Source organism: Heptranchias perlo, chromosome 4 (assembly GCF_035084215.1).
Source record: "Heptranchias perlo isolate sHepPer1 chromosome 4, sHepPer1.hap1, whole genome shotgun sequence".
In the NCBI taxonomy this organism is placed as follows: Eukaryota; Metazoa; Chordata; class Chondrichthyes; order Hexanchiformes; family Hexanchidae; genus Heptranchias; species Heptranchias perlo.
The window spans coordinates 104084287-104107620 of NC_090328.1; the positions used below are offsets into that span (position 1 = coordinate 104084287).

Genomic DNA, 23334 nt, shown 5'->3' on the forward strand with positions numbered 1-23334 from the left:
CCTATGTCAGTGGGTGTGGCTCTGCTGGACTCCTCAACTTTTGGTCAGTAGCAGTTTCCAGTTTTAAAAGTTGAATATAACAGATTTTTCCCAGTGATTTCCAGAATTGAAATTTGTTTATGCTGTCTTCCAAAGTTACATGACTTTCAGAAGTATGATCATTTTCACAAGAAGGCCAGTTTGTAATAGTTCCACCATGGAATAGATAGACTTTGGATTCCTTCTCTAAAATTATGTCCAGGACAGACTAGAAATGTACTTTAAGCTAGCAGATCCAATGTGCCTGTTAAATAATATATGGGCCCTTCTGGGTGTAAGGGGAGTCTCATCCCAGGATCCAAACAACCTAGGCAGGTCGGACAGCAGAGGGGTAGGAAAAAATCCTCCTCTCTCCAACATTGATTCAGTTGCTGGCCTTCTGGTTCTGGTGGAAACTTCGGTGGGGGACTGTATCTGACAAGTTGAGATAGGAGGACCATGTTTGATTGCATGATTTGTTATTAGAAGTTGCACTACTTTCAAAGAATGAGGAAGACTACATCTGTAGTGCGTATCTATTTATACTCTTTTTTTCCCTTCCAGACTTCGGTGATGCTAATGAGGATGTCCGTTATACAAAAGAGAGTATCAGTGAGGAAAATGATCAATTCAACACAGGTTTAAAGCACTGGGTGTAAAACAGCAGAAATGCATTGAGTTACTAGTGCTACTGGTATCAATTTGACTTAATTGGTAGCACTCTTGCCTCTGAGTCAGAAGGCAGTGGGTTTAAGCCCCACTCCAGGACTTGACCACATAATCGATGCTGATACGAATGCAATACTGAGGAAGTACTGCATTGTCCAAGGTGCTGTTTTTTTGGATGAGTCAGTCTACTTTGTTTCTGATGGTTCAGGTGAATGTTGGAAGGTGCCATGGCACCTTTCAAACAGGAACAGAGACTAGTCTGGTGTTCTGGTCATTGCTCTTCCCTCCATCAACAAAACAGATTAATTGGTCATTTATCTCATTCTTATTTGTGGGATCTAGCTGTCTGCAAAATGGCTGCTGTATTCTCCTACATAAAATTCACTGCATTTCTGAATCTATTCTCATTGTATATCTGAAGCAGTTTAAAAAAAAATTGTGATAAGATGTTATATAAATGGATGTCTCCCTGTTCTTGCAGTTAAATTGATTGTTGGAAAATATTAAGAATAGTTTGCAGATTGGAGAACATAACCGTGATGGGCAAATGGTTCTGAAGACAAAGCACTTCTAAATGTGATTTTGAAAATGGAAATTATGTCAGAAACTAGAATGTGAAAGGTTTTACCGCAGAAACTAAAAGATGACTTGATATTTAATACATGTAGAGAGAGATGTAGAAAGAGTTATTCCTGGCATCTGTCCTAAATTTCCCATCACTCACTTAACCTATGCCCCCTTATTGTAGTATTGCCTTGATGTAGTATTCTGGATTAAGTTTATCCATGCGATTTAATATTCGGTTTGCTTTTATCAGACTACATATAGAAGTCATTCACACAATAGTGCTAAGGTCCAAACGTAGGTGCAATCACATGCAACTTGGCAGAAATGATGAATTACTTACTTGCTCTACTTGATGGACGGCTTGAGCACATTTTCACTTGAGTAAACTCAGCAATCATTTCTGCTTTTGATAGGTCATGAGATTCTTGGGGGAGCAGTACATTATTTTCCAGTTTAGAAGAACGGTCTAATAGCTTCAAATAATTGCCATTTTATGGTACCATTGCCTATTAGTACACAAACTTCTTTTGAACAGCTTGCCATCATAAACCTCAGGTTATTGTATTGGAAAGTAGCAGCACAGTTGGCTCGAGGCATAGCTCATTGACTAAGTGAGCTTTGTGTTGAGCCATCCTACATTGTATGCAACATAAGAGTAGAGCAGTTCTGCTTAAAAGTTATCCACTTGGGACATGAAACAACAGTACTGGCTTGTATATTACAAGCCGAGGAAAGAACATCAATTTCACTGTGTGAATGCCCTGTTATTTTAAGTTCTTGAGGTACAATATGAAATAATGACAATATTCTCTTCGATGTTAAATAATCTCTCCAGCAAAATACTTATTAAAAGCCACTAGCTAGCTATTGGAACTTGCTGATTTTTTTTTTAAACTGGCTAGTTTGTATAAATTTGTGTGCAATCTGAAGATGCATGAGATGGAATACAATTAAACAGCTTCATACAAAAGAAAACAATGTAACTGGCTTTCTATCATTGGCAATGGAAAGAAATCCAATTATATAATGGTTGTTCTCTTAGTCTCGTGATTTAATGTCAGGGGGATCAGCCTTAATGTACTTGCTGTAACACAGGCATTAAATAAGCAGGAGACAGTTGAAGAAAAAAATCTTATCCATTTAGAAGACCACTGGTCCTGATCTGACTTGAGAATTCATTCACATTTGGGGTCTTAACTTCAAAATATGACGTTAGAGTGTGTAGGTGTCCAGAATTCTTCATTTTTTGTAATATGTTCTTTGGGTCTAGAAACTCTTGTAAAACTGAAGACCATTGTTTGGGATACTGAAGATCCCTTGTGATATTATATTTTTGTCAATAGTCTATCCCAAACATACACCTATTGTTGGACGTTCGAAAAGAACCAAAGTGAAGCCTGTGAAGTACAGGTTGGGAGAACGTGTGATTTATGAAACAGAAGAATCAGGTATGGCTTAATGAGGTCAACTCTGGGTAGATACTATTAACCTATCATTTACAAATGATTGTTATCCTTCAATTTAGGGGAAAGGTGTGATGGGCCACTAAGACTGTGTTGTCCAATACATTAGCCATTAGACACATATGGCGAATTGGGAATTCAGATGTGGAAAATCACATTTCTGATTAAATAAAAAATGAGTAATAGACTCCGTTGGTCATGTAATATCAATACTCATTTGCACGGCGTATGCATGTGTACTTTAACCTTTTTGTCCGTTTGTTAGTAAAACGCTAACTCTTTCTTTCTCCACAGATGCTGCCTCACTTGCTGAGCTTTTCCAGCATTTTCTGTTTTTATTACAGATTTCCAGCATCCACAGTATTTTGCTTTTGTTGGTAAAATGGTATGATGTAAAGCAGCGTTTACGAATGTTTTTTGATGAGTGCTTTAATTCCTTGTTTATTGCCTATTGGTTATTTGCTAAAATGCTATGTAACAGGGGCGGAAACACCAGCAAATTTAGTGCATGTGCCTATGGCTAAAATGGCATTGCTGTAGCCACAGCTGTGGCTAGTCAGCGATTTCTGTTGGACAACAGTGCATGAAGACACACTCCATTTAAAGGTTTGGTGCCATTAAAGCATATGGTCTTTCTTCAGCCCTTCTGTATATGAGACTGTGCTCTGATAATGCAGCTTGGTTCTTCTGAAGTACTCAGATTGATAAAAGGTGGGACGTAGTGTTCCACAAGGATCGGTGCTGTTCACCATTTACATCAATGATTTGGACTCAGGAATCAGAAGTGCAGTTTCAATATTTGTGGACGACACCAAATTGGGAGGTATTGTCGATACTGAGGAAGACTGCGACAAATTACAAGAAGACATCAATAAATTTGCAGAACGGGCATGTAATTGGCAAATGAATTTCAATATAGATAAGTGTGAGGTGGTGCAATTTCGTAAAAAAAATAAGGAGGCCACATACTCGTTGGAAAATAAGAGTCTAAATAGGGTAGAGGAGCAAAGGGATCTCGGGGGACAGATACACAAATCATTAAAACTAGTGACTCATTAAAAAAAGCAAAGTACAGGGGTTCACTTCTAGAGGGATAGAATTGAAAAGCAGAGAAGTTATGTTAAACTTATATAGAACCTTAGTTAGACCATACTTGGAGTACTCTGCACAGTTCTGGTCTCCATTTTGCAAAAAGGATATAGAGGCACTGGAGAAGGTGAAAAAAAGATTTACAAGGATGGTATTAGAACTGAGAGATTGTACCTAGCAGGAAAGACTGAACAGGCTTCTACAAAAGAGAAGGCTGAGGAGTGACCTGATACAGGTCTTTTAAGATTTTACGGGTTTGATAGGGTAAACGTAGTCAAAATGTTTCCAGTTATGGGGAAGTCTAAAATTAGGGGCCAAAAATAGGAACATAGGAACAGGAGTTGGCCATTCAGCCCCTCGTGCCTGCTCCGCCATTTGATAAGATCATGGCTGATCTGTGATCTAGCTCCATATACCTGCCTTTGGCCCATATCCCTTAATACCTTTGGTTGCCAAAAACCTATCTATCTCACATTTAAATTTAGCAATTGAGCTAGTATCAATTGCCGTTTGCGGAAGAGAGTTCCAAACTTCTACCACCCTTTGTGTGTAGAAATGTTTTCTAATCTCCCTCCTGAAAGGTCTGGCTCTAATTTTTAGACTATGCCCCCTACTCCTAGAATCCCCAACCAGTGGAAATAGTTTCTCTCTATCCACCCTATCCGTTCCTCTTTATCTTATATTTTTTTAATAAGATATTGTCACCAATAAATCCAGTAGGGAATTCAGGAGAAACTTCTTTGCCCAGAGAGTGGTTAGAATGTGGCACTTACTACCACAAGGAGTCATTGAGGCGAATAGCATAGATGTATTTCAGGGAAAGCTAGATAAACACATGAAGGCGAAAGGAATAGAAGGTTATGCTGATAGTTAGATGAAGATGGGGTGGGAGAAGGCTCGTGTGGAGCATAAACACTGGCATAAACCAGTTGGGCTGAGTGGCCAGTTTCTGTCTGTAAATTCTATGTATATAGTTAATTCTGTTGCTACTGCACCAGAAAGGGATTATTTTACTATTATAATAAAAACAGAAAATGCTGGAAATACTCAGCAAGTCAGGCAGCATCTGTGGAGAAACAAACAGAGTTAATGTTTCAAGTCGATGACCTGTTGTCAGAACTGGAAGAAGTTAAATATTTAACAGTTTTTAAGCAAGTACAGAGCCAGGCAAAGGTGGTGGTGGTGGGGGGAGGGCGCGAGGGAGGAGGAAAGAGCAAAAGGGAAGGTCTGTAATAGGTTAGAGGGCAAGAGTGATTAAATGACAAAAGAGATGATAGTGCAAGGCAAGGAGGGTGGTAATGGGACAAGTAAAGAAACAAAAGATGGGTCTAGAGGAGCTGTAAATAGCAACAGCAGATCCATTACCAGTACCTGCTGTCTTGAAAAAATGGGAGCAGTGGTTATGATCTGAAGTTATTAAGATCAGTGTTGAGTCCAGAAGGTTGTAAAGTGCCTAATCGAAAGATGAGGTGCTGTTCCTTGAGCTTCTGTTGAGCTTTATTGGAACAGTGTAGGAGGCCGAGGTTGGAGTGGGAGTGGGACAGAAAATTGAAATGGCAAGTGACGCTTGCAGACTGAGTGGAGCTGTTCAGCAAAGTGATCGCCCAATCTGCGTTTGGTCCACCCAGTGTAGAGGAGACCACATTTTGAGCAGCGGGTACAGTATACTAAATTGAAAGAGGTACAAGTAAATCGCTGCTTCATCTGGAAGGAGTGTGTGGGGCTCTGGATGGTTGGAAGGGAGGAGGTGAAAGAGCAGGTGTTGCATCTTCTGCGCTCACACAGGAAGGTGCTGTGGGTAGGAGAGCGGGTGTTGGAGGTGATAGAAGAGTGGACCAGGGTGTCGCGGAGGGAACGTCCTCATCAGAATGCTGAAAGGGGAGGGGAAGATGTGTTTGGTGGTGGCGTCACACTGGAGGTGGCGGAAATGGCGGAAGATGATCTGTTGAATGTGGATGTTGGTGGGGTGGAAGGTGAGGTCATGTGGACCCTATGATGGTTCTGGGTGGGAGGGGAAGGGATGAGGGCAGAAGTGCAGGAAATGGGACAGACACAGTCGAGGGCCCTGTCAACTACAGTGGAGGAGAATCTTCGGTTGAGGAAAAAGGAAGACATCAGAAGCATTGGTGTGGAAGGTGGCATCGTCAGAACAGATGAGACGGAGAAACTGGGAGAATGGAATAGAATCCTTACAGGGAGCGGACTGGGAGAAAGTGTAATTAAGGTAGCTGTGGGAGTCGGTGGGCTTATAGTAGATACGGGTTATCTGCCTATCCCCAGAAATGGAGACAGAAGTCGAGGTAGGGAAGAGTCGGCGATGGACCATGTGAAGACGAGGGAAGGGTGGAAATTGGAAGCAAAGTTGTTATTTTCCAATTTGGGGTGAGAGCAGGTAATGGCAATGATACAATTATCAATGTACCGAGAAAAGAGGTGAGGGCAGGTACCTGAGTAAGACTGGAACAAAGAATATTCCACACATCCCACAAAAAGGCAGGCATAGCCAGGACTTTCACGGGATTCCATAGCGATACCTTTTATTTGGAAGAAGTGATTAGAGTCAAAGGAGAAGTTCAACGTAAGAACAAGTTCAGCCAGGCAGAAGAGGGTGGTGGTGGATGGGGACTGGTTGGACCTTCGTTCAAGGAAGAAGCGGAGGGCCTGCAGGCCATCCTGTGGGGAATGGAGGTAGAGAGAGACTGGATGTCCATGGTGAAAAGGAGACCATGGAGGGAAGATCTCCAGAGGTGATGAGGTCATTGACGGTCTGGGAAACTGGCTTGATGTTCAGCGGTGGGATCGTGGTCCAGGGGGAGGTAGGAGGAGGTGTCAGGGAATTGGCGTTCAGCTTCCACAAGGTATAGGTCCGTTTGCCAAACAACAACAGTGCCACCCTTTGTCAACGAGTTTAATGACTATATCAGGTTAGACCTGAGAGAATGGAGTGCTGCAAGTTCAGAGGGAGGTAGGATAGAGTGAGCGAGGGGAGTAGAGAAGTTGAGACGGCTGATGTCACGCCGGTAGTTCCCAATGAAAAGATCGAGAGGGTAAGAGTCCAGAGGAAGGGGTCCAGGTGGAACGAGAATTCTGAAGACTGGGGAAAGGTCTGCTGTGGGAGGAAGACTCCTGGCCAAAGAAGTGGGCGTGAAGGCGGCGGAAGAAGAACTCAACGTCGTGTTGAGCTCAAAATTCATTGAGTTGGGCGCGTCGGGATGAAGCTGAGGCCTTTGCTGAAGACTGAGCGTTCGGGGTCAGAGGGGATGGTGAAAACACGACAACGGGTGAGATTGGAAGGAGGGATTGGGTCAGAGAAAAGTGGAAGAAAAGAAGGATCAGGAGGGGCATTGGTATCTAAGAGTTGTTGAAGCTTGCAGTCCTTGACACCTGAAAGGAAGAAAAAAGGTTTTTTGTTACAAGCCGGATGAGGTGAAGGATGAAATGGAACTGCAGACCAGGACAACTCTGAAATAGAGTGAGTCAGTGCTGCTGAAGAGAGGTCGAGAGCGTACTAATTTTACCATTAGTTTGCTTCTTCAACAGTCTTCAAATGTTTGCAAAATATAATCTGAAACTGCAAGTCACAGTTGTCTACAGGTATTCCTCAGGTTGAATAAATTATTTTATTGTTTACTTGTTATGTATTTGTTTTTAACTTTGAATGCACATTTGTGTAAGGTCCTTCAAAAAAAAACATTTTCAGGTATAATTGGCTACTGTTCTGAAGATTCCGCCATGGGATTACTTCTTCCCTTTTGTAGATGCTCTAATGGCTAGATGCTATTCACTTATAACAGTCTCCTGAGTAGCTGTTTGACATGATTGGCCTGATAGTAATTCTGTACCAGATCACAGCCCTGATGTGCTGACTCTTGGGCTTTGATTCACTGAACTTGATCATTCAGATCCACTGATAAATCTATATTATATTATAAATCCTATGCAAGACATGCTTTTCCTGTACACAAAAGATTAGTTTCTATTGTTATGAATTTTTGGTCACAATTTTGTGTCAACTTTTAATATTCAACCTTGCTATGTCAATGGTTACAATTGCAGGCTGTGGCCATTAGCTGGCATGTAGAAGAGTTTTTTTTTTAAAAAGTGATTACTATTCCCCGCTCCGTTTTTCAACAACAACGTACATTTATATAGCCCCTTTAATGTAGAAAAATGTCACAAGATGCTCACAAAATGGACGCTGAGCCAGTGATGGGGCGAAGGGAGGAGAGAGGCACAAGAGGCCAGAGGAGGGGCAGGGGGGTGGAGGGTTGGTGGAGGAGTTTAAAGAGATGGGATGCACAAAGCCATGAAGGGATTTAAACATGAGGATGAGAATTTAAAATTTGATGAGTAGGACCTGGTGTGAGATGGGATACGGGCAGCAGAGTTTAAGATGATCTAAAGTTTACGGAAGATGGAGAATGGGAGGACAGCCAGGAGAGCATTGGAATAGTCAAGTTTGGAGCTGGCAATGGCATAGCTGAGGGTTTCAGCAGCAGATGGGCTGAGGCAGTAGTCGAGGCGGGCAATGTTCCAGAGGTGGAAATTTGTGATGGAGAGGATATGGTATCAGAAACTCAACTCGGGGTTGACTAGGATGCCAAGGTCGCAAACTGTCCAGTTCAATCCATGACAGTGGCTGGACAGGGCTTGGAATTGATGGCAAAGTTACAGAGTTCATGGTGAGGGCTGAAGACAGTGGTTTCCGTCTTCTTTTAAACCCTGTGTTTTGGGTTTGAAATGGGGCATTAGGCACCACTTAATCCTTAGTCAGCCTGCAATTTAGTAGATTTTCGGGTGTTTTTTCGCGTTTATCAGGTGTTTAAAACCCATTTTTTCAGGTAAATGCTTGAGTACTTATTTCTACTGAGTGGATTTAATGGAAATATTTGATGTTAAGCTTAGGTAATGATTTCCATTGGAAGTAGACATTGGAAATGTATGAGAATCTTGCTAGTATTTGCACCATGTGTGGCAAATCATTTTACTTTTCAAAATTTATTCAGGGCGATAAGCTGTACAGGTTTAATTGTCCTTAACAGAACTAATGCTGTACATGACTTGTGGTTCAATAATTCAATGGTGAGAACTTTAAAAAAAAAATTAATTGGATTTATGCTAACCAATTTCTTCCCACTTCTATTGCAGTTAGCAACATTGTTCAAACTGATGCAGATCCAGGCAACTCTGGACCAGAAGATAGTAAGTTGCTGCCAACAATTGCATCTTATACAATTAGAACAATAATTGTCATACTGTAACATTACTGTTACAGTAACTTGATTTTCTCAACTTACTGTCTAATCCCTGTCTAATTCATTAACACTGTCTAATCCCTAAAAGTGAAGGGTAGAGTATAAATATGGTGTTCATCTGCACTTATACTAAGTCGGTGAGGCAGATCAGATCACTTGTTTCTTATGCCATTAGCTCCTTTCAAAACTGAAATTGGTTGTAGATAGCATTGAGCACTAGCAGCTATGTTGCACAGATAAACTAAGCTTTTCGTTAAATTGCTGCAGTTTTTCTGAAGCCCATGGTTTGGGTGGGACAGGACAGGTAGGTTGGGAGAAAACTGCTGACATGTAGTTAAAATTCTAAACTATTTGTGGGATAAATGGCGGCAGCACAGTTAATTTCACTGCATTGTACAGCATATCTAGCATTGATGATGACTAAGCTTCAAAATTTACGCTTGATGTTAATTGGTGTTCCCTTTGATTTCATGGACTGTGTGGTAGTATGGTGTAGTCAAAATCTTCAGTTACAGAAACTGAAGACTACCATCAGTGGAGCTAAAGATTCAAAATCAAATGGAACATAATTTGGGTGGCTGTTTGACCTTCCAACTTCTATATAGGCTGTTATCCAAACTGGGGTGAGGGATTCACTGGGACATTGTTCCTTTTGAGTTTGCCGTCATACAAGAGCCATGTAAACGCATCTTGACCAAAGGCCGGCCACCTTTGTTCTGGTGTGTTTCTGTTCTTTTTGTCTTGTCAGCAGCAATTTGTTCTGTTGCTTGCATGTCTGGAAAGGTGTTCTTCCTTCACTATTTTACTTAATCTTTTCACATTAATTATTGTTTAGAACCTTTGGTCTTTTGTAAGTTTTTTTTCAAATTTTACAATTTTCAGGGTTTTAACTTCTGTACAGTCATTGACACTGTGTTTACCCTTGCCCTCATTTTTGACAATTTGCTCCCTGGGAGACCGGAATTGGCTCCATATTATCAAAACATAATAAAACATAAAAAGGTCATGACAGACTTGCACCACATTAAGCTGTTCTTCCTCTTTACCCTCTTTTTAAAAAAAAGTATTGATAACATCTGCATCATTTATCATTTATAGAACTCCAAAAGCATAGCAGGCCTTTATATGGTGTTTTTCTGCCACCCTTGTCGCTGTATCTGAAGTCTGTAATGAGTCATTGTTTCTTGGGTTCGATGACTGAGCATATTTGAATCGATGGATTTCAATTAGTATGGTGTGCGTTTAAGGTCTAACAGAGAAGGCCAGGGAAACTCAGTTTTGTAATGTCATGTTGCCCAAAAGACAAAGGGCTTTAGAGCAACTTTGCTCATAGGGAATCCTAGAAACAAAAATGACTGACAACCTTTAAATAGCTATCATCACATCCCAACACTGGACTAAAACATCCATGTTTGTTCTAAATCTAATGAAGCATCTTCAGATGTTTTATTTATTCATTCTAGGGATGTGGGTGCTGCTGGTGAGGGTGGTATTTACTGCCTATCCCTAGTACCCCCTGAGATGGTTTTGGTGGGCCTCCTTCTTGAACCACTGAGTAATGGTTTGATACAACTGAATGGCTTGCTAGCCTACTTTCAAGGGAAGTTGAGAGTCATCCATGTTGGTGTGGGACTGGAGTCAAATATAGGCTAGACCGGGTAAGGAATAAAGGAGGGAGTTGGTTAATTAAAGAATAAAGCAAATGTACTAATGTATATCATTCAGTTTGCAAACCCTTTGATTGCACGCAGCCAAGGCACTCAGTGTCACTATCGTAATAGGAATTTCAATTCATAGACCTCAAGATATATTAAGGTTTTTTAAACCAAAAACACCTCAGTGATTTTAGATTGTTTGGGATGCTTTGGTTTTCCAAATGGAAAGCACACTATGGTATTTACCGTCTGTTAGCGGATTTCTCCCGTTACCGTCACAACTGTGGGTTGTTAATCCTTCTGTGGGTTAATAGATTGACATACACAGCATTGCACCACAGCTGTCTTCAACCTTACATTCAACAGTATTATAGTTATAATACAACTGTCTACAGATTACATTAATGACAATCAATCAATACAGTCTGATCTGTCCGTGAATTCAGGATGATCAGACATGATCTTCGCGGACTGCCTGTGGCAGTGGACTTTCGATCGTCCCCTCTTGAGAGCCCTAACTTTTGAGGGAGTATGCCCTATCTCTATACTAGGCTGTGTTGTTCTGTACCTAAGCACCGCTGGTCTTATCTCATGGCCGCAAACCATCCCACTTTGCTGACTCTCAGTATAAACAATCCTTGGTTAGAGTGGCTACCTTATCTCTGCTGCATAAACATTTTGTTCCACGTCAGCCTTGAACATGGCTCCTGCAACCTCTGTTCTTTACAGTATGTGGTTTCTTAGCAACCACATCTCTTGTTTTGGTGTAAATCACCTTCTGACATTATAGCATCTAGAAATGGGCCATCTCTTGACCTTTGGGTGTTTATAGTTCAGAAGTTTCAGCATTCTCTGTCTCTTTCACGCACACATCGTGACACGACTTCGCCCCCCTTCCTATTAGCACCGCCCTCTTGCTAAGGTGCTTGGGAGCTTTATATGAGCAATGTGAGATGGGATATTGACCATGCTTGGATTTAAACCATATTCTTACACCTTCATACAGTTTAGAGACACTTGTGGATTATTGTATAATGGGCTGAAAATGTTCTATAACTTTGTAACAGTTAGACCTTGTAAGATTACTTGGTGATTGACATTGTGCAAGAAATGGATTCAACAATTTGCATTTGTATAGTGCCCTTAACATTTAAAAAAAACACCATGGTGCTTCACAGAGGTAAAACAAGGCATGTATATCTAAATAAGCCTCTGATCTGTCTAATCCATGTCAGTGAAGTGGAAACGCATTTATTTATTAAGCAGTACAGCCATTTTCAAAAGGCCACGTTTTGGTGTTTTAAATCCATGTATGGAAGCTTTTTAGATTTGTCTGGGTCTCAGAAAACTTTGAATTGGTGTAGAATGTCACATAAGAACATAAAAAATAGGAGGCCATACGGCCCCTTGAGCCTGCTCCGCCATTCAATCAGATCATGGCTGATCTTCAACCTCAACTCCACTTTCCTGCCCGATCCCCATATCCCTTGATTCCCCTGGAGTCTGGAAATTTATCTATCTCGGCCTTGAATATACTCAATGACTCAGCATCCACAGCCCTCTGGGGTGGAGAATTCCAAAGATTAACAACCCTCTGAGTGAATAAATGCCTCCTCATCTCAGTCTTAAATGGCCGACCTCTTATCCTGCGACTGTGCCCTCTAGTTCTAGACTCTACAGCCAGGGGAAACAACCTCTCAGCATCTACCCTGTCGAGCCCCCTCAGATTATTATATGTTTCAATGAGATCCCCTCTCATTCTTCTAAACTCCAGGAAGTATAGGCCCATTCTACCCAACCTCTCTTTATAGGACAACCTTCTCATCCCAGGAATTAATCTAGTGAACCTTCGTTGCACCGCCTCTAAGGCAAGTATGTCCTTCCTTAGATAAGGAGGCTAAAACTGTACACAGTACTCCAGGTGAGGTCTCACCAAAGCCCTGGACAATTGTAGAAGACTTCCTTACTCTTGTACTCCTACTCCCTTGCAATAAAGGCCAACATGTCATTTGCCTTCCTAATTGCTTGCTGTACCTGCATGCTAACTTTCTTGTACCAGGACACCCAAGTCTCTCTGGACACCAACATTTAATAGTTTCTCATCATTTAAAATAAAAATTGTTTTTCTATTCTTTCTACCAAAGTGAATAACCTCACATTTCCCCACATTATACTCCACCTACCACCGTCTTTCCCACTCACTTAACCTGACTATATCCATTTGCAGCCTCTTTGCATCCTCCTCACAGTTTACTATCCCATCTAGCTTTATATCATCAGCAAAATTGTATAGATTACACTCGGTCTCTTCATCTAATTCATTAATATAGATTGTAAATAGCTGAGGCCAAGCACCGATCCTTGCGGTACCCTACTAGTTACAGTCTGCCAACCTGAAAATGACCTGTTAATCCCTATTCTCTGTTTTCTGTCCATTAACCAATCCTCTATCCATGCTAATATGTTACCCCCAATCCCATGAGCCCTTACCTTGTGTAACAACCGTTCATATGGTACCTTATCGAATGCCTTTTTAAAAATCCAAATATACCACATCCCCTGGTTCCCCTTTATCTACTCTGCTAGTTACATCCTCAAAAAACTAATAAATTTGTCAAACATGATTTCCCTTTCATAAAACCATGTTGACTCTGCCTAATCACATTATGATTTTCTAAGTGCCCTGTTATCACTTCCTCAATAATGGATTCCAATGTTTTCCTGACGACTGATGTCAGGCAAACTGGCTAGTAGTTCCTTGTTTTCTCTCTCCCTCCTTTCTTGAATAGCGGTATTTACATTTGCTACCTTCCAGTCCACTGGGACCGTTCTAGAATCTAGGGAATTTTGGAAGATCATAACCAATGCATTACCTCTGCAGCCACATCTTTTAGAATCCTCGGATGTAGGCCATCAGGTCCAGGAGACTTATCGGCTTTTAGTCCCATTAGTTTTATAAGTACTTTTTCTCTATTGATAACAGTGACATCTTGAGCCGATCCAAATATAGGGACATTAGTAATCTCAGTTACTTTGTGGTGGCTAAGAGTTCTTTGGATGTTGGAACTGTGCTGATTTTCACATGCTAATTCCATGCGGATAGGATTTTTACAGATGGAGCATTAGATATTGTACTGCATGCCTCAGCCTTCATTTGATAAAAATGGTTTCCTCCCGCAGTTGTGGCAAAAAACATCCACTTTAAAACTTAGAATACTTAGTGGATAGTATTCATTAATCTCTGAATAATGAGTACAATCCTTTAGGGTATGGCTTTGAGCCAACTCGCTCATAAAACCAGTTCCTCTTACTTAAGAGGACCTAGTTAGCTTACTTAATATAAACCTGCCTCCTCAGTTCCAGTCTATTATCCACACCATAAGCCATTGCTCAGAAGTTTCTTTACTGATTGACTTACGGTGTGGATAAGAGACTAAATGGGTTGGGGGATGAGTTAACTTACCAGCTGCTGAGGCCTTGCTTTCTGAGTGAAGGTCTCCACCATATCCTCTTCTATGTTGAAAAGGGGAAATGAAGCATGTATGAGCTCCACACAAAACGGAATTGAAACAAGACAGGCTAGGCTTTATATTTCTTGTGGGAGTTGGAGTACGGATCTTCAGTTTAGAATTGTAGGTGCGGTGTTTATTTTTTCTACAGAGTGCAGAGTCTATTATTACTGTTGAGTTACATTGGGCAACTTTTCAATTGTGTCTCATTTTTGTGGGAATGCCTCTGATTTTTTTCCAGAAAGGGTGCAAAATTTGGATTGTTCAAAAATGTAGGAGAGACAACTTGTCGATGTCAGTTCTTCCTGAATATATTTTGAATTCTGTATTGACCAAGTCATAGAATTATGTAGAAATTACAACATGGAAACAGGTCATTGGGTCGAGCTGCTTCGTGTTGGTATTTATCCTCCATGTGCGCAATAGTCCTAATCCCATGTGCCTGCCCTGTTTCTTGTCTTTGAATCCTAGAAAATCTTGCTATACATTCTTACTGATCAGATGTTGAGTGACTTGATTAAATGCCTTTTAATCCCAGAACTGGCTCTTCTTTCCTTGTACCTGAATGATTAGTGAATCCATTAATAAAATTACTCATAACAGAAATTAGACAGCAGCTTTTTAAAAAGGGGTAAGAATGCATTGGTTTCTGTGGCCTTCGACGAGCTGATCTGTGGCATGTGCAGTAGATCCTCATTCGGAGACCAATGTCTGCCTTGGGTATAGTTGTGGATTAACTCTGGCCTATAATCAATATTATTTACCAGTTTCAATAGTGTATTAAATATACCAAAAATATTATACTATGATAACGACATTATGAAATTTCAAGTACTTTCTAATAACTTCAATCTGTTCTATTATTTGAATAGGTTGTAACTGTGAGAAGGAGCCATCTGAAGTAGATGTACAAGAAAGTTTGAAACCTACCTGTGTGTGGAATGTAAAGGAAAGCAGGGAAATACTTGTAGGTTAGTGCCTTTACAGAAACTCTATAAAGCAGTACATGCAAAGTTTGTAGATTCAAGAACACATTCTACATTTTGTACTTGTTCATATTTTGAGTAGCAGGAGATTGAGCAATGACGGCAGATGGAGTGTTTGTTTCTATGGTTTTCTTAATCTAATTGCAGTCAGGTCTGATGAACAGAAGCAAGTATTTACCAAGTTTCCATGGTTTCACTTACCCTTGAGCACTTTTATCTATTTTTGCTCATGTATTCAACCTCCACATAAAATTGAATAGCCCATCATTGAAACAATAGGGCATCACTGGGGCAATTTCTTATTTAAAATACTGGGCCCATAATTGGTCATGTGTCCTTCTCTTACCCCATAGTCCATTCTAGGGATGCACCTTTTTTTTTGCTTTATCATTTGCAGTAGTACATTCTGTTGGAGCATAAGGATGAAGTTAATCTTGATAAAATGGTAGCGGTTTCAGCACGGGGAGGCCATTTGTCCCAGTGTGCTTGTATTAGCTCCATATTGGAGCTACTTAGTCTAATCCAATTTCCTTGCTCTTTCTCTGTACCCTTTTTAATATATTACCTCTTAATGTCATGATTGACTCTGCTTCAATAGCCACTTTCGGTTATGCGTTCTATATTCTAATAACCTTTTGCATTAAACTATTATTTTTATTTCCCATTCTGTTTTTTTCCAAGTATACTATTTCATATATATCTACATTGAACTATATTTGCCATTCTCCTAACTTGTATCCCCCTACATTGTTCTCACAGTTTGCCATTCCTCCTATTTGATGTAATCAGCAAATTTTGATATTCCTTCCAAATGCATGTCAAATTTAAGTATATGGAGAACAAGAGATTTCAACACAGATCCATGGGGCACATCATTAGCTGAATCTTGCCAATCTGCGAAACTATTTATTCTTACTCTCTGTTTGCCATCCTTCAGCTATCCCTCTAACCATGCTGCCACTTCAACTTTAATGTTATGGGCCTTAATCTTTTCAATAAGTCTGTTTTATGTGGCACTTTATTAAATAGATTTTGAAAGTCCAACTATACCATGTCCACTACATTCTCTTTACCTCTGCACCTGCTAATTTCCAAAAGGAATTCAGTTAAGACGTTTCGACTTGTGGGGGAGATCAGAACTAGAGGCCATAAATATAAGAGTCACTAATGAATCTAATAAGGAATTCAGGAGAAACTTCTTTACCCAGAGAGTGGTTAGAATGTAGAACTCGCTGTCACAGGGAGTAGTTGAGGCAACTAGTAGGATAGATGCATTTAAGGGGAAGCCCCAGGTCATTGCTGCAGGAGTTCCTCAGGGCAGTGGCCTAGGCCCAACCATCTTCAGCTGCTTCATCAATGACCTTCCCTCCATCATAAGGTCAGAAATGGGGATGTTTGCTGATGATTTCACAGTGTTCAGTTCCATTCGCAGCCCCTCAGATAATGAAGCAGTCCGTGCCCGCATGCAGCAAGGCCTGGACAACATCCAGGCTTGGGCTGATAAGTGACAAGTAACATTTGCACCTGACAAGTAACATTTGCACCAGACAAGTGTCAGGCAATGACCATCTCCAACAAGAGAGAGTCTAACCACCTCCCCATGACATTCAACAGCATTACCATCGCCGAATCCCCCACCATCAACATCCTGGGGGTCACCATTGACCAGAAACTTAACTGGACCAGCCACATAAATACTGTGGCTACAAGAGCAGGTCAGATGCTGGATATTCTGCACAGTGAGTGACTCACCTCCTGACTCCCCAAAGCCTTTCCACCATCTACAAGGCACAAATCTGGAGTGTGATGGAATACTCTCCACTTGCCTGGATGAGTGCAGCTCCAACAACACTCAAGAAGATCGACACCATCTAAGACAAAGCAGCCCGCTTGACTGGCACCCCATCCACCACCCTAAACACTCACTCCCTTCACCACTGGCGCACACTGGCTGCAGTGTGTACCATCCACAGGATGCACTGCAGCAACTCGCCAAGGCTTCTTCGACAGCACCTCCCAAACCCACGACCTCTACCACCTGGAAGGACAAGGGCAGCAGGCACATGGGAACAACACCACCTGCACATTCCCCTCCAAGTCGCACACCATCCCGACTTGGAAATGTATCGCTGTTCCTTCATCGTCACTGGGTCAAAATCCTGGAACTCCCTTCCTAACAACGCCGTGGGAGAATCTTCACCACACGGACTGCAGCGGTTCAAGAAGGCGGCTCACCACCACCTTCTCAAGGGCAATTAGGGATGGGCAATAAATGCTGGTTTTGCCAGTGACGCCCACATCCCATGAACGAATTAAAAAAAAAACACGAGGGAGAAAGGAATAGAAGGATATGCTGATAGGGTTAGATGAAGTAGGGAGGGAGGAGGCTCATGTGGAGCATAAACACCGGCATGGACCTGTTGGGCTGAATGTCCTGATTCTGTGCTGTACATTCTATGTAAGCTAGTCAAAGGTGACATGCCCTTTACAAGTCTCTGTGCTGTTTTTCCTCGATTAGCCCATACTGTTGCAAGGATTCGTTAATGTCATCCTTCATTATTTTTGCTACTAACTTGTTAGCTGGCTTAGTCCTTCCCCCATTTTTGAATGGGTATAACACTCATAGCCAGTCCTTTGGAACAATTCTTGTTCCAGAGAATTTTGATAACTTCTGATTAGTGCTGCTATTTCATCACCAACCTCTCTAAATATTCTTCAGAGGATCCCTCGGGGCCTGTTGACTTACTAACTTACTAACTTCAAGTTCCATTAACTGTTTAAAACAGTTTCCTTTTTAATACATTATGTTTCATGTTACCAGTCTTATATTTAAAAAAAATTACACATTTGTTTTAGTCTCGCTGATAGTCAACTTCTGGTCTTGGAATGCATGTTATTGCTGTCACATTCAAGTCACTTGATTTGAGAGCTGCGTTATTTTGGTCAATTCTTTCACTCTGGTCATCTCCTTTTGGCCTTGTCGGTTGTAGTGTGCATGAGAGAAACCATAAAAAGAGTGGAAGTAGAAAGCAGATGATTGCTGTTTAAATTAATAAATTAAAATGTACAACAAATAGGCTCAGGCAATAATGTGTCAGTGTTTCTTTTCTTGTGCCCAGTAATCACCATTTTGAATTTGGTGTCAATGTATTGTACATCTTCTAATCATGTTTTTTTTTGGACTTTCAGACTGCGTTAGAACCTCAGAAATGTGTAATTTCTTCTATCCCTTAAAGACAGAGTATGAGGATAATAGGTCCATTGCCATATGCAAGAGCTTAAATTGGAAGACATTTTCTTGTGGCAAACTGGTGTTGGGACCTTACAAAGAAAAGGGCTGTCAGATGGTTTATAAAGATACCATGGTGAGTAAGTTTTTGCTTGTAATGATTTATTCTTCATAGAAACCTTGGGTGTGTTGTATTATTAACATTTTTATTAATTAAGAACATAAGAAATAGGAGCAGGAATAGGCCATAAGGCCCCTCGAACCTGCTCCGCCATTCAATCAGGCCAAGGCTGATCTTTGACCTCAACTCCGATTTCCTGCCCAATCCCCAATTTACCACTCCACTCTGACTTGAATCCTCTTGGGCATAAAGCCCCATGCACCTCACGCTCCCACCCATGCCGAACTCCAGTAGATGCCTGTTTCCCAGTATATCGACTTCAAGGTCTTGCTTTGCCTTATTTGAGTGATCTTTTATAATTGTATGTCCCAGCCTGCACTCTCCAGTCCTCTGACTCGATCTCCTTCTCATACTCCACATAACCATCAGAAACCCATCCTTCAGAAATGTCTTCCAAGACCTTCCCATCTTTCTCCCTTACTTTAGAAGCCTCCTTAAAGCTCTTCTCTTTATAAAGTTCTTTTATATGAGCTGCAATACAAATGCTGCTGTTTGTTCACATAGAACTGAAAAAAATATTCCAATGTGAGCATATTTAGTATCCATCATTGCTGACCTATTGATTTGTGTGAACCACATGACTTAAATCTCAAAACGGATTGGTTCCTGTTAACTACATGGCCATTTTTGTATTATGTAGTTAGCGTTCATGGGCTCTGCCAGGATATCAGAAGTCATATTACTGACCAGCTGCGTCGATACTAAACACCTTCAGGAAAGGAGATGATCCAGTTGATGTGACTCTGTCTTCAAGCTGCATTTACCTGCTTCTAGCCCAATCCTACTCTCCTATCTATTCTGGATTTTCCAATCTCCCAGTCAACATGTCGAGGTTTTTGATTAGCTGGGTACTATGCCAATCTGATTGATTTTTATTTTGCTGAAACAAGCACACAAAAGCTTACCTAATAAGGCCTAGCATAAGTGTTGTGGTAGCTGCCTGTTCGTCAGCGTCGGTCTCCTACTCAGTCTACTTAGTCAGTGTGAAAGTAGGAATTTGAACATTCAGCAGTGGGTTCACCTGTTTGAATTTGCCAGGGCCAGTGGCAAACAGAACCTTGCTGATCTTTTAAGATCCAGTTTTTGAACCTCCCAAATTTCAATTCTGGATCCAATATTTAAGATGTCCCCAGCCTTTTGACTGCTAGTGGTTACTTAAATAGATAATTATACTATACAATGGAGCTATATTGTTTTCCAAATTTTGTATCAAACTTTATTAAACATTAAAATCTCTAGTGGCACTTTTTGAAAGCATTGATTCTATTTAAGCTGTGTGAAAATGCAGTACTTTGAGGTTCAACTACAGTTCAGTACATGGTCTCTAGATTACAAACTTTCAGTCTGCGTGCACAGGATCTGCACGCAATCTGTTTCCAGAATCACAAATTGGTTCTTTATTGGATTGATGAAGCTGCCATAATATCACATCAGCAGATTTTTAGCATTGCAAGAATTCTGGGTGTGGCTTTTGTGCTCGAACCTAGCTTTTTTTTTTGATACATGTTAATTGTATTACAGATATTTCATATCCTAAAAGGAGACCTAGGTATTACAATATACCGTACCACATACCATCTCAAAGAAGGGGATTACTTCTTCGTGCCTTCAGGTAAATGATCTTTTTTCTTTTGATTTTTTAAAAATTTGTGCCTTACAAAGAGCTACCATGTTTCATTTTAGAATCATCTAAATGCCAGTCAATCAAAATATACACACATTGACAATCCTGGTCAGTATGCACACTACAGTACCCCCTAGATTCACAGCTAAATGAAACATATGCCCGCACAAATCCTACCTCTGCAGATTGAAGGGGTTACATATTTCACCAAGGAGCTGAAACAGCAGCTGAGTCACTGAGGCACAAAATTGATTTTGTGGGATTGTAATCGCACGTGAGATTTGCCAGAAGTTGAATCAGTAGCCAAGTTAATTGAGCACCTCAGCACTGTTTGATTATGCCAACCGATTGCTGGCATGCATTAGTGCACAAGATTTCAAAAGCTGCTTACTACTTGATTAAATTGCTCCAGTAATTAAAAGATGAAGGACAGGCCACAAGATGGCCGACAGATCTAGCCAGAGCAGGGTTTTTTGTAATTTTCAAAAGTAAATTTTCAAAATCTAACGTCTTTACACTTAGAATGTGAAAAATTAGTCTACTGCCTGAATAATCTTTGTTTCCTCTTTTGCAGGTAACACGTACAATGTTACAAATCTTCTGGATACTGAGGCTGTTCTGCTTTTTACACAGTTGAAAGGAGCCAAAATGGATTAAACAGCTTGATGAGAAAACGGTATTTGTGAGGAGCAATTTTTGTGCCAGTAGTGTTTTTTGTACATTTGTACTGTATTTTTCATAATAGTTTAGAGCATTTTGGAATAGTTGGAACATTAACCTGCTTTTTTATGCACCACTAGTGCTATTCTGTTTTTGAAATATATTAAAAGTATCCTGCTTTGAAAATTTGTATCCAGTGCAGTTGATGTATCTGGACACACAGCTTGATAAACCTTTTCACATGCAATAAAACTTTTCTAGTTTTTACCATTTGTTAGAATAATTTAAGAGTTTTTTTGGAATAGTTAAAATGTTAGTTGTCTCTAATGAATTACTGTGCTGTTACCAACGTGCTCTGCTTTGAAAATTTTTATCTGTATAATTGACTTTGGGGCATAAAGACTGATAAACATAATTATGTGATGAAACTTATCCTTCATTTATGTAATTCAGTGTTTTAGGGCCCAAAATTTCTGTAAACAAAGGGGAGGAAATTGGAATACAGAATATAATCCAATTTCAGCAAAAACCTCGAGAAACTCGGAAAAAGTACAGGAATAGAAGAGGAAATGCGAGTCTAAATCGTCTTAAGTGTACCTTCATTGTAAGGTATATTTGTTTATGGTAATAAGGATAATATATGCCAAACAAACGATAAATCCTTGCTCGTACAATGTCTTGACTTAAGCGGCATGGAAGTATGCATGTTCATGACTATGTTTAACTATATTGGAGCTCTTGATCTTAGTTAAGCTATCGGGTAGGCAGCTAGTGAAAGGAGAGAGTAGAAAACTGAGTGAAAATGAAAATATCCTTTCACTTCTGGGACTTGGGATTGAGTTTGATCCAGCCTAATGGAACAAAGATTTCTTTTGTCCATTAGCTGTGTGGATTGCATGTGAAGAGTTTGGGCAGATTCAACCCAGTTCCTACCAGGCATCAAACTGCAGCAGTAAATGATCCAAAATTTGGCATCAGATTGGCAATTGTTTTGGTGAATGTTTGAGTGTTTATCACAATGAAGGAATGCTCATATTCAAAAATGGAAACACTTCCCCAATTCAGGTGCTCCCGGTTCAGGTTTAGAACAATTAGCTGCAGAGTAAAACTAACCAAACAATGCTTTAACTCCCAAGCTCCGAAGTGTGACCTGTGCTGGACAGCTGTGTTGCTTCCATTTCTCGCACAGACAGATGTGTTCCTTCCGAGTGAGTGCCCATTTAATGCTGAATTAGGATAGTTTTGTGTTTTGGAGCGCTGTCCATGGGTTAAGACTGCCCAAATTCATGTTACGTAGCAGCCTCACAGTAAGGGAAAGTAGAGATTTACATTCCATCACTGCTGCCAACTGAGCCATTCTAACTGCAAGAGGCGTTTATACATCCAGAGTAGTGCATACTGGCTGCAACATTGCTTAGGTAACAACAGTACCTTCAAAAGTAATTCATTGGTTTAGAAGTGCTTTGGGACGTCCTGAGGACGTGGTGAAGCAATATATTAATGTAAGTTCCTTCTCTCTATTACTCTCTCTGTTTCTCTTTGCCTCCTTTCTGTTTTTATCTCTCACACAATTAATATAACTGCGCTTCTTAGTTCTTTGCCACTCATGGAATAAATTCTGTACTATGTTCCCCATTTAGTATCCACTGAACAGGAAAAAAACATAACCCAGTATTTTCCTTCATCTCACCCGTTGTAATTGAGTTCTGTCAAATGTAAAGCAGAAATTCCATGCAGAAAATGTTTGTAAACCAGTACTTACTTGCAACAACTAGTAAATTTGTTTCTGTTTTATTAAAAAAAATTGTTTATTTGAAAAAATGGTTGTTTGATATGCAAGCACTTAAACAAAGTAAAAAGATGCTGAAGTATATATGTACAAAATGAGTTTAACCCACCTACAGAATAATTGCAGGGGCTACCATTTTTCTAAGTACTTTGCCTAAAAAAGTAACTTCTACATTTGGAAATAAAGGATTATGTGATTTCTCTGCTGAACTCCAGAATTATTTTCTTCTTTTTGTGATCTTGCATCATGATGGAATCTTTGTCATGTACCATGAATTTCTTTCCTTAGCTTTTGTTTTGAAAATTGACTGCAAATACTTTATAAAGAGGTTTAAATTCTGTGATGTCACTTGGGAATCATAATCTCCCCCAGGCTCAAACTACTTAATAAGCTTACTCATTGAGCAGCTTCCTTCATCGGCAGCTGTGGCTCTGGCAGTGGGATACGGTCTGCTCAGGATTTGTCCAGTTTCAACCCATGAAGCCTCACCATTCATCCTCTATTCAGTTGAAGACATTTTGCTATTGTATCTCCTCTAGTGTAGCTAAGTTTTTTTTTAATCCCTCCTAATTCAAAGTGCTCCAGTTAATCATGTCATTGAATTTTACATGCCAGGATTTTATCTAGGATTTTATTTTTT

At 40.4% G+C, this 23334-nt stretch overlaps 1 protein-coding gene across 3 annotated transcripts in view; it reads left to right on the plus strand.

The window, feature by feature from the left end:
- The window catches only part of LOC137321172 (uro-adherence factor A-like), a 95957-nt gene extending 73054 nt beyond the window's left edge, over positions 1-22903 (plus strand). Inside the window, exons 14-21 of one of the 3 annotated variants that reach the window (XM_067983435.1) lie at positions 583-657; positions 2598-2702; positions 8955-9008; positions 15098-15196; positions 18401-18576; positions 20143-20233; positions 20820-20921; positions 21359-22903. In XM_067983435.1, coding sequence (XP_067839536.1) covers positions 583-657; positions 2598-2702; positions 8955-9008; positions 15098-15196; positions 18401-18576; positions 20143-20233; positions 20820-20902 — 683 coding nt within the window. In that variant the 3' untranslated portion in view covers positions 20903-20921; positions 21359-22903. Of the gene's footprint in view, positions 1-582; positions 658-2597; positions 2703-8954; positions 9009-15097; positions 15197-18400; positions 18577-20142; positions 20234-20819 lie in introns of all 3 variants that reach the window. The other 2 variants (XM_067983434.1, XM_067983436.1) reach the window with 2 other exon arrangements.
- Positions 22904-23334: the final 431 nt, after the last annotated feature.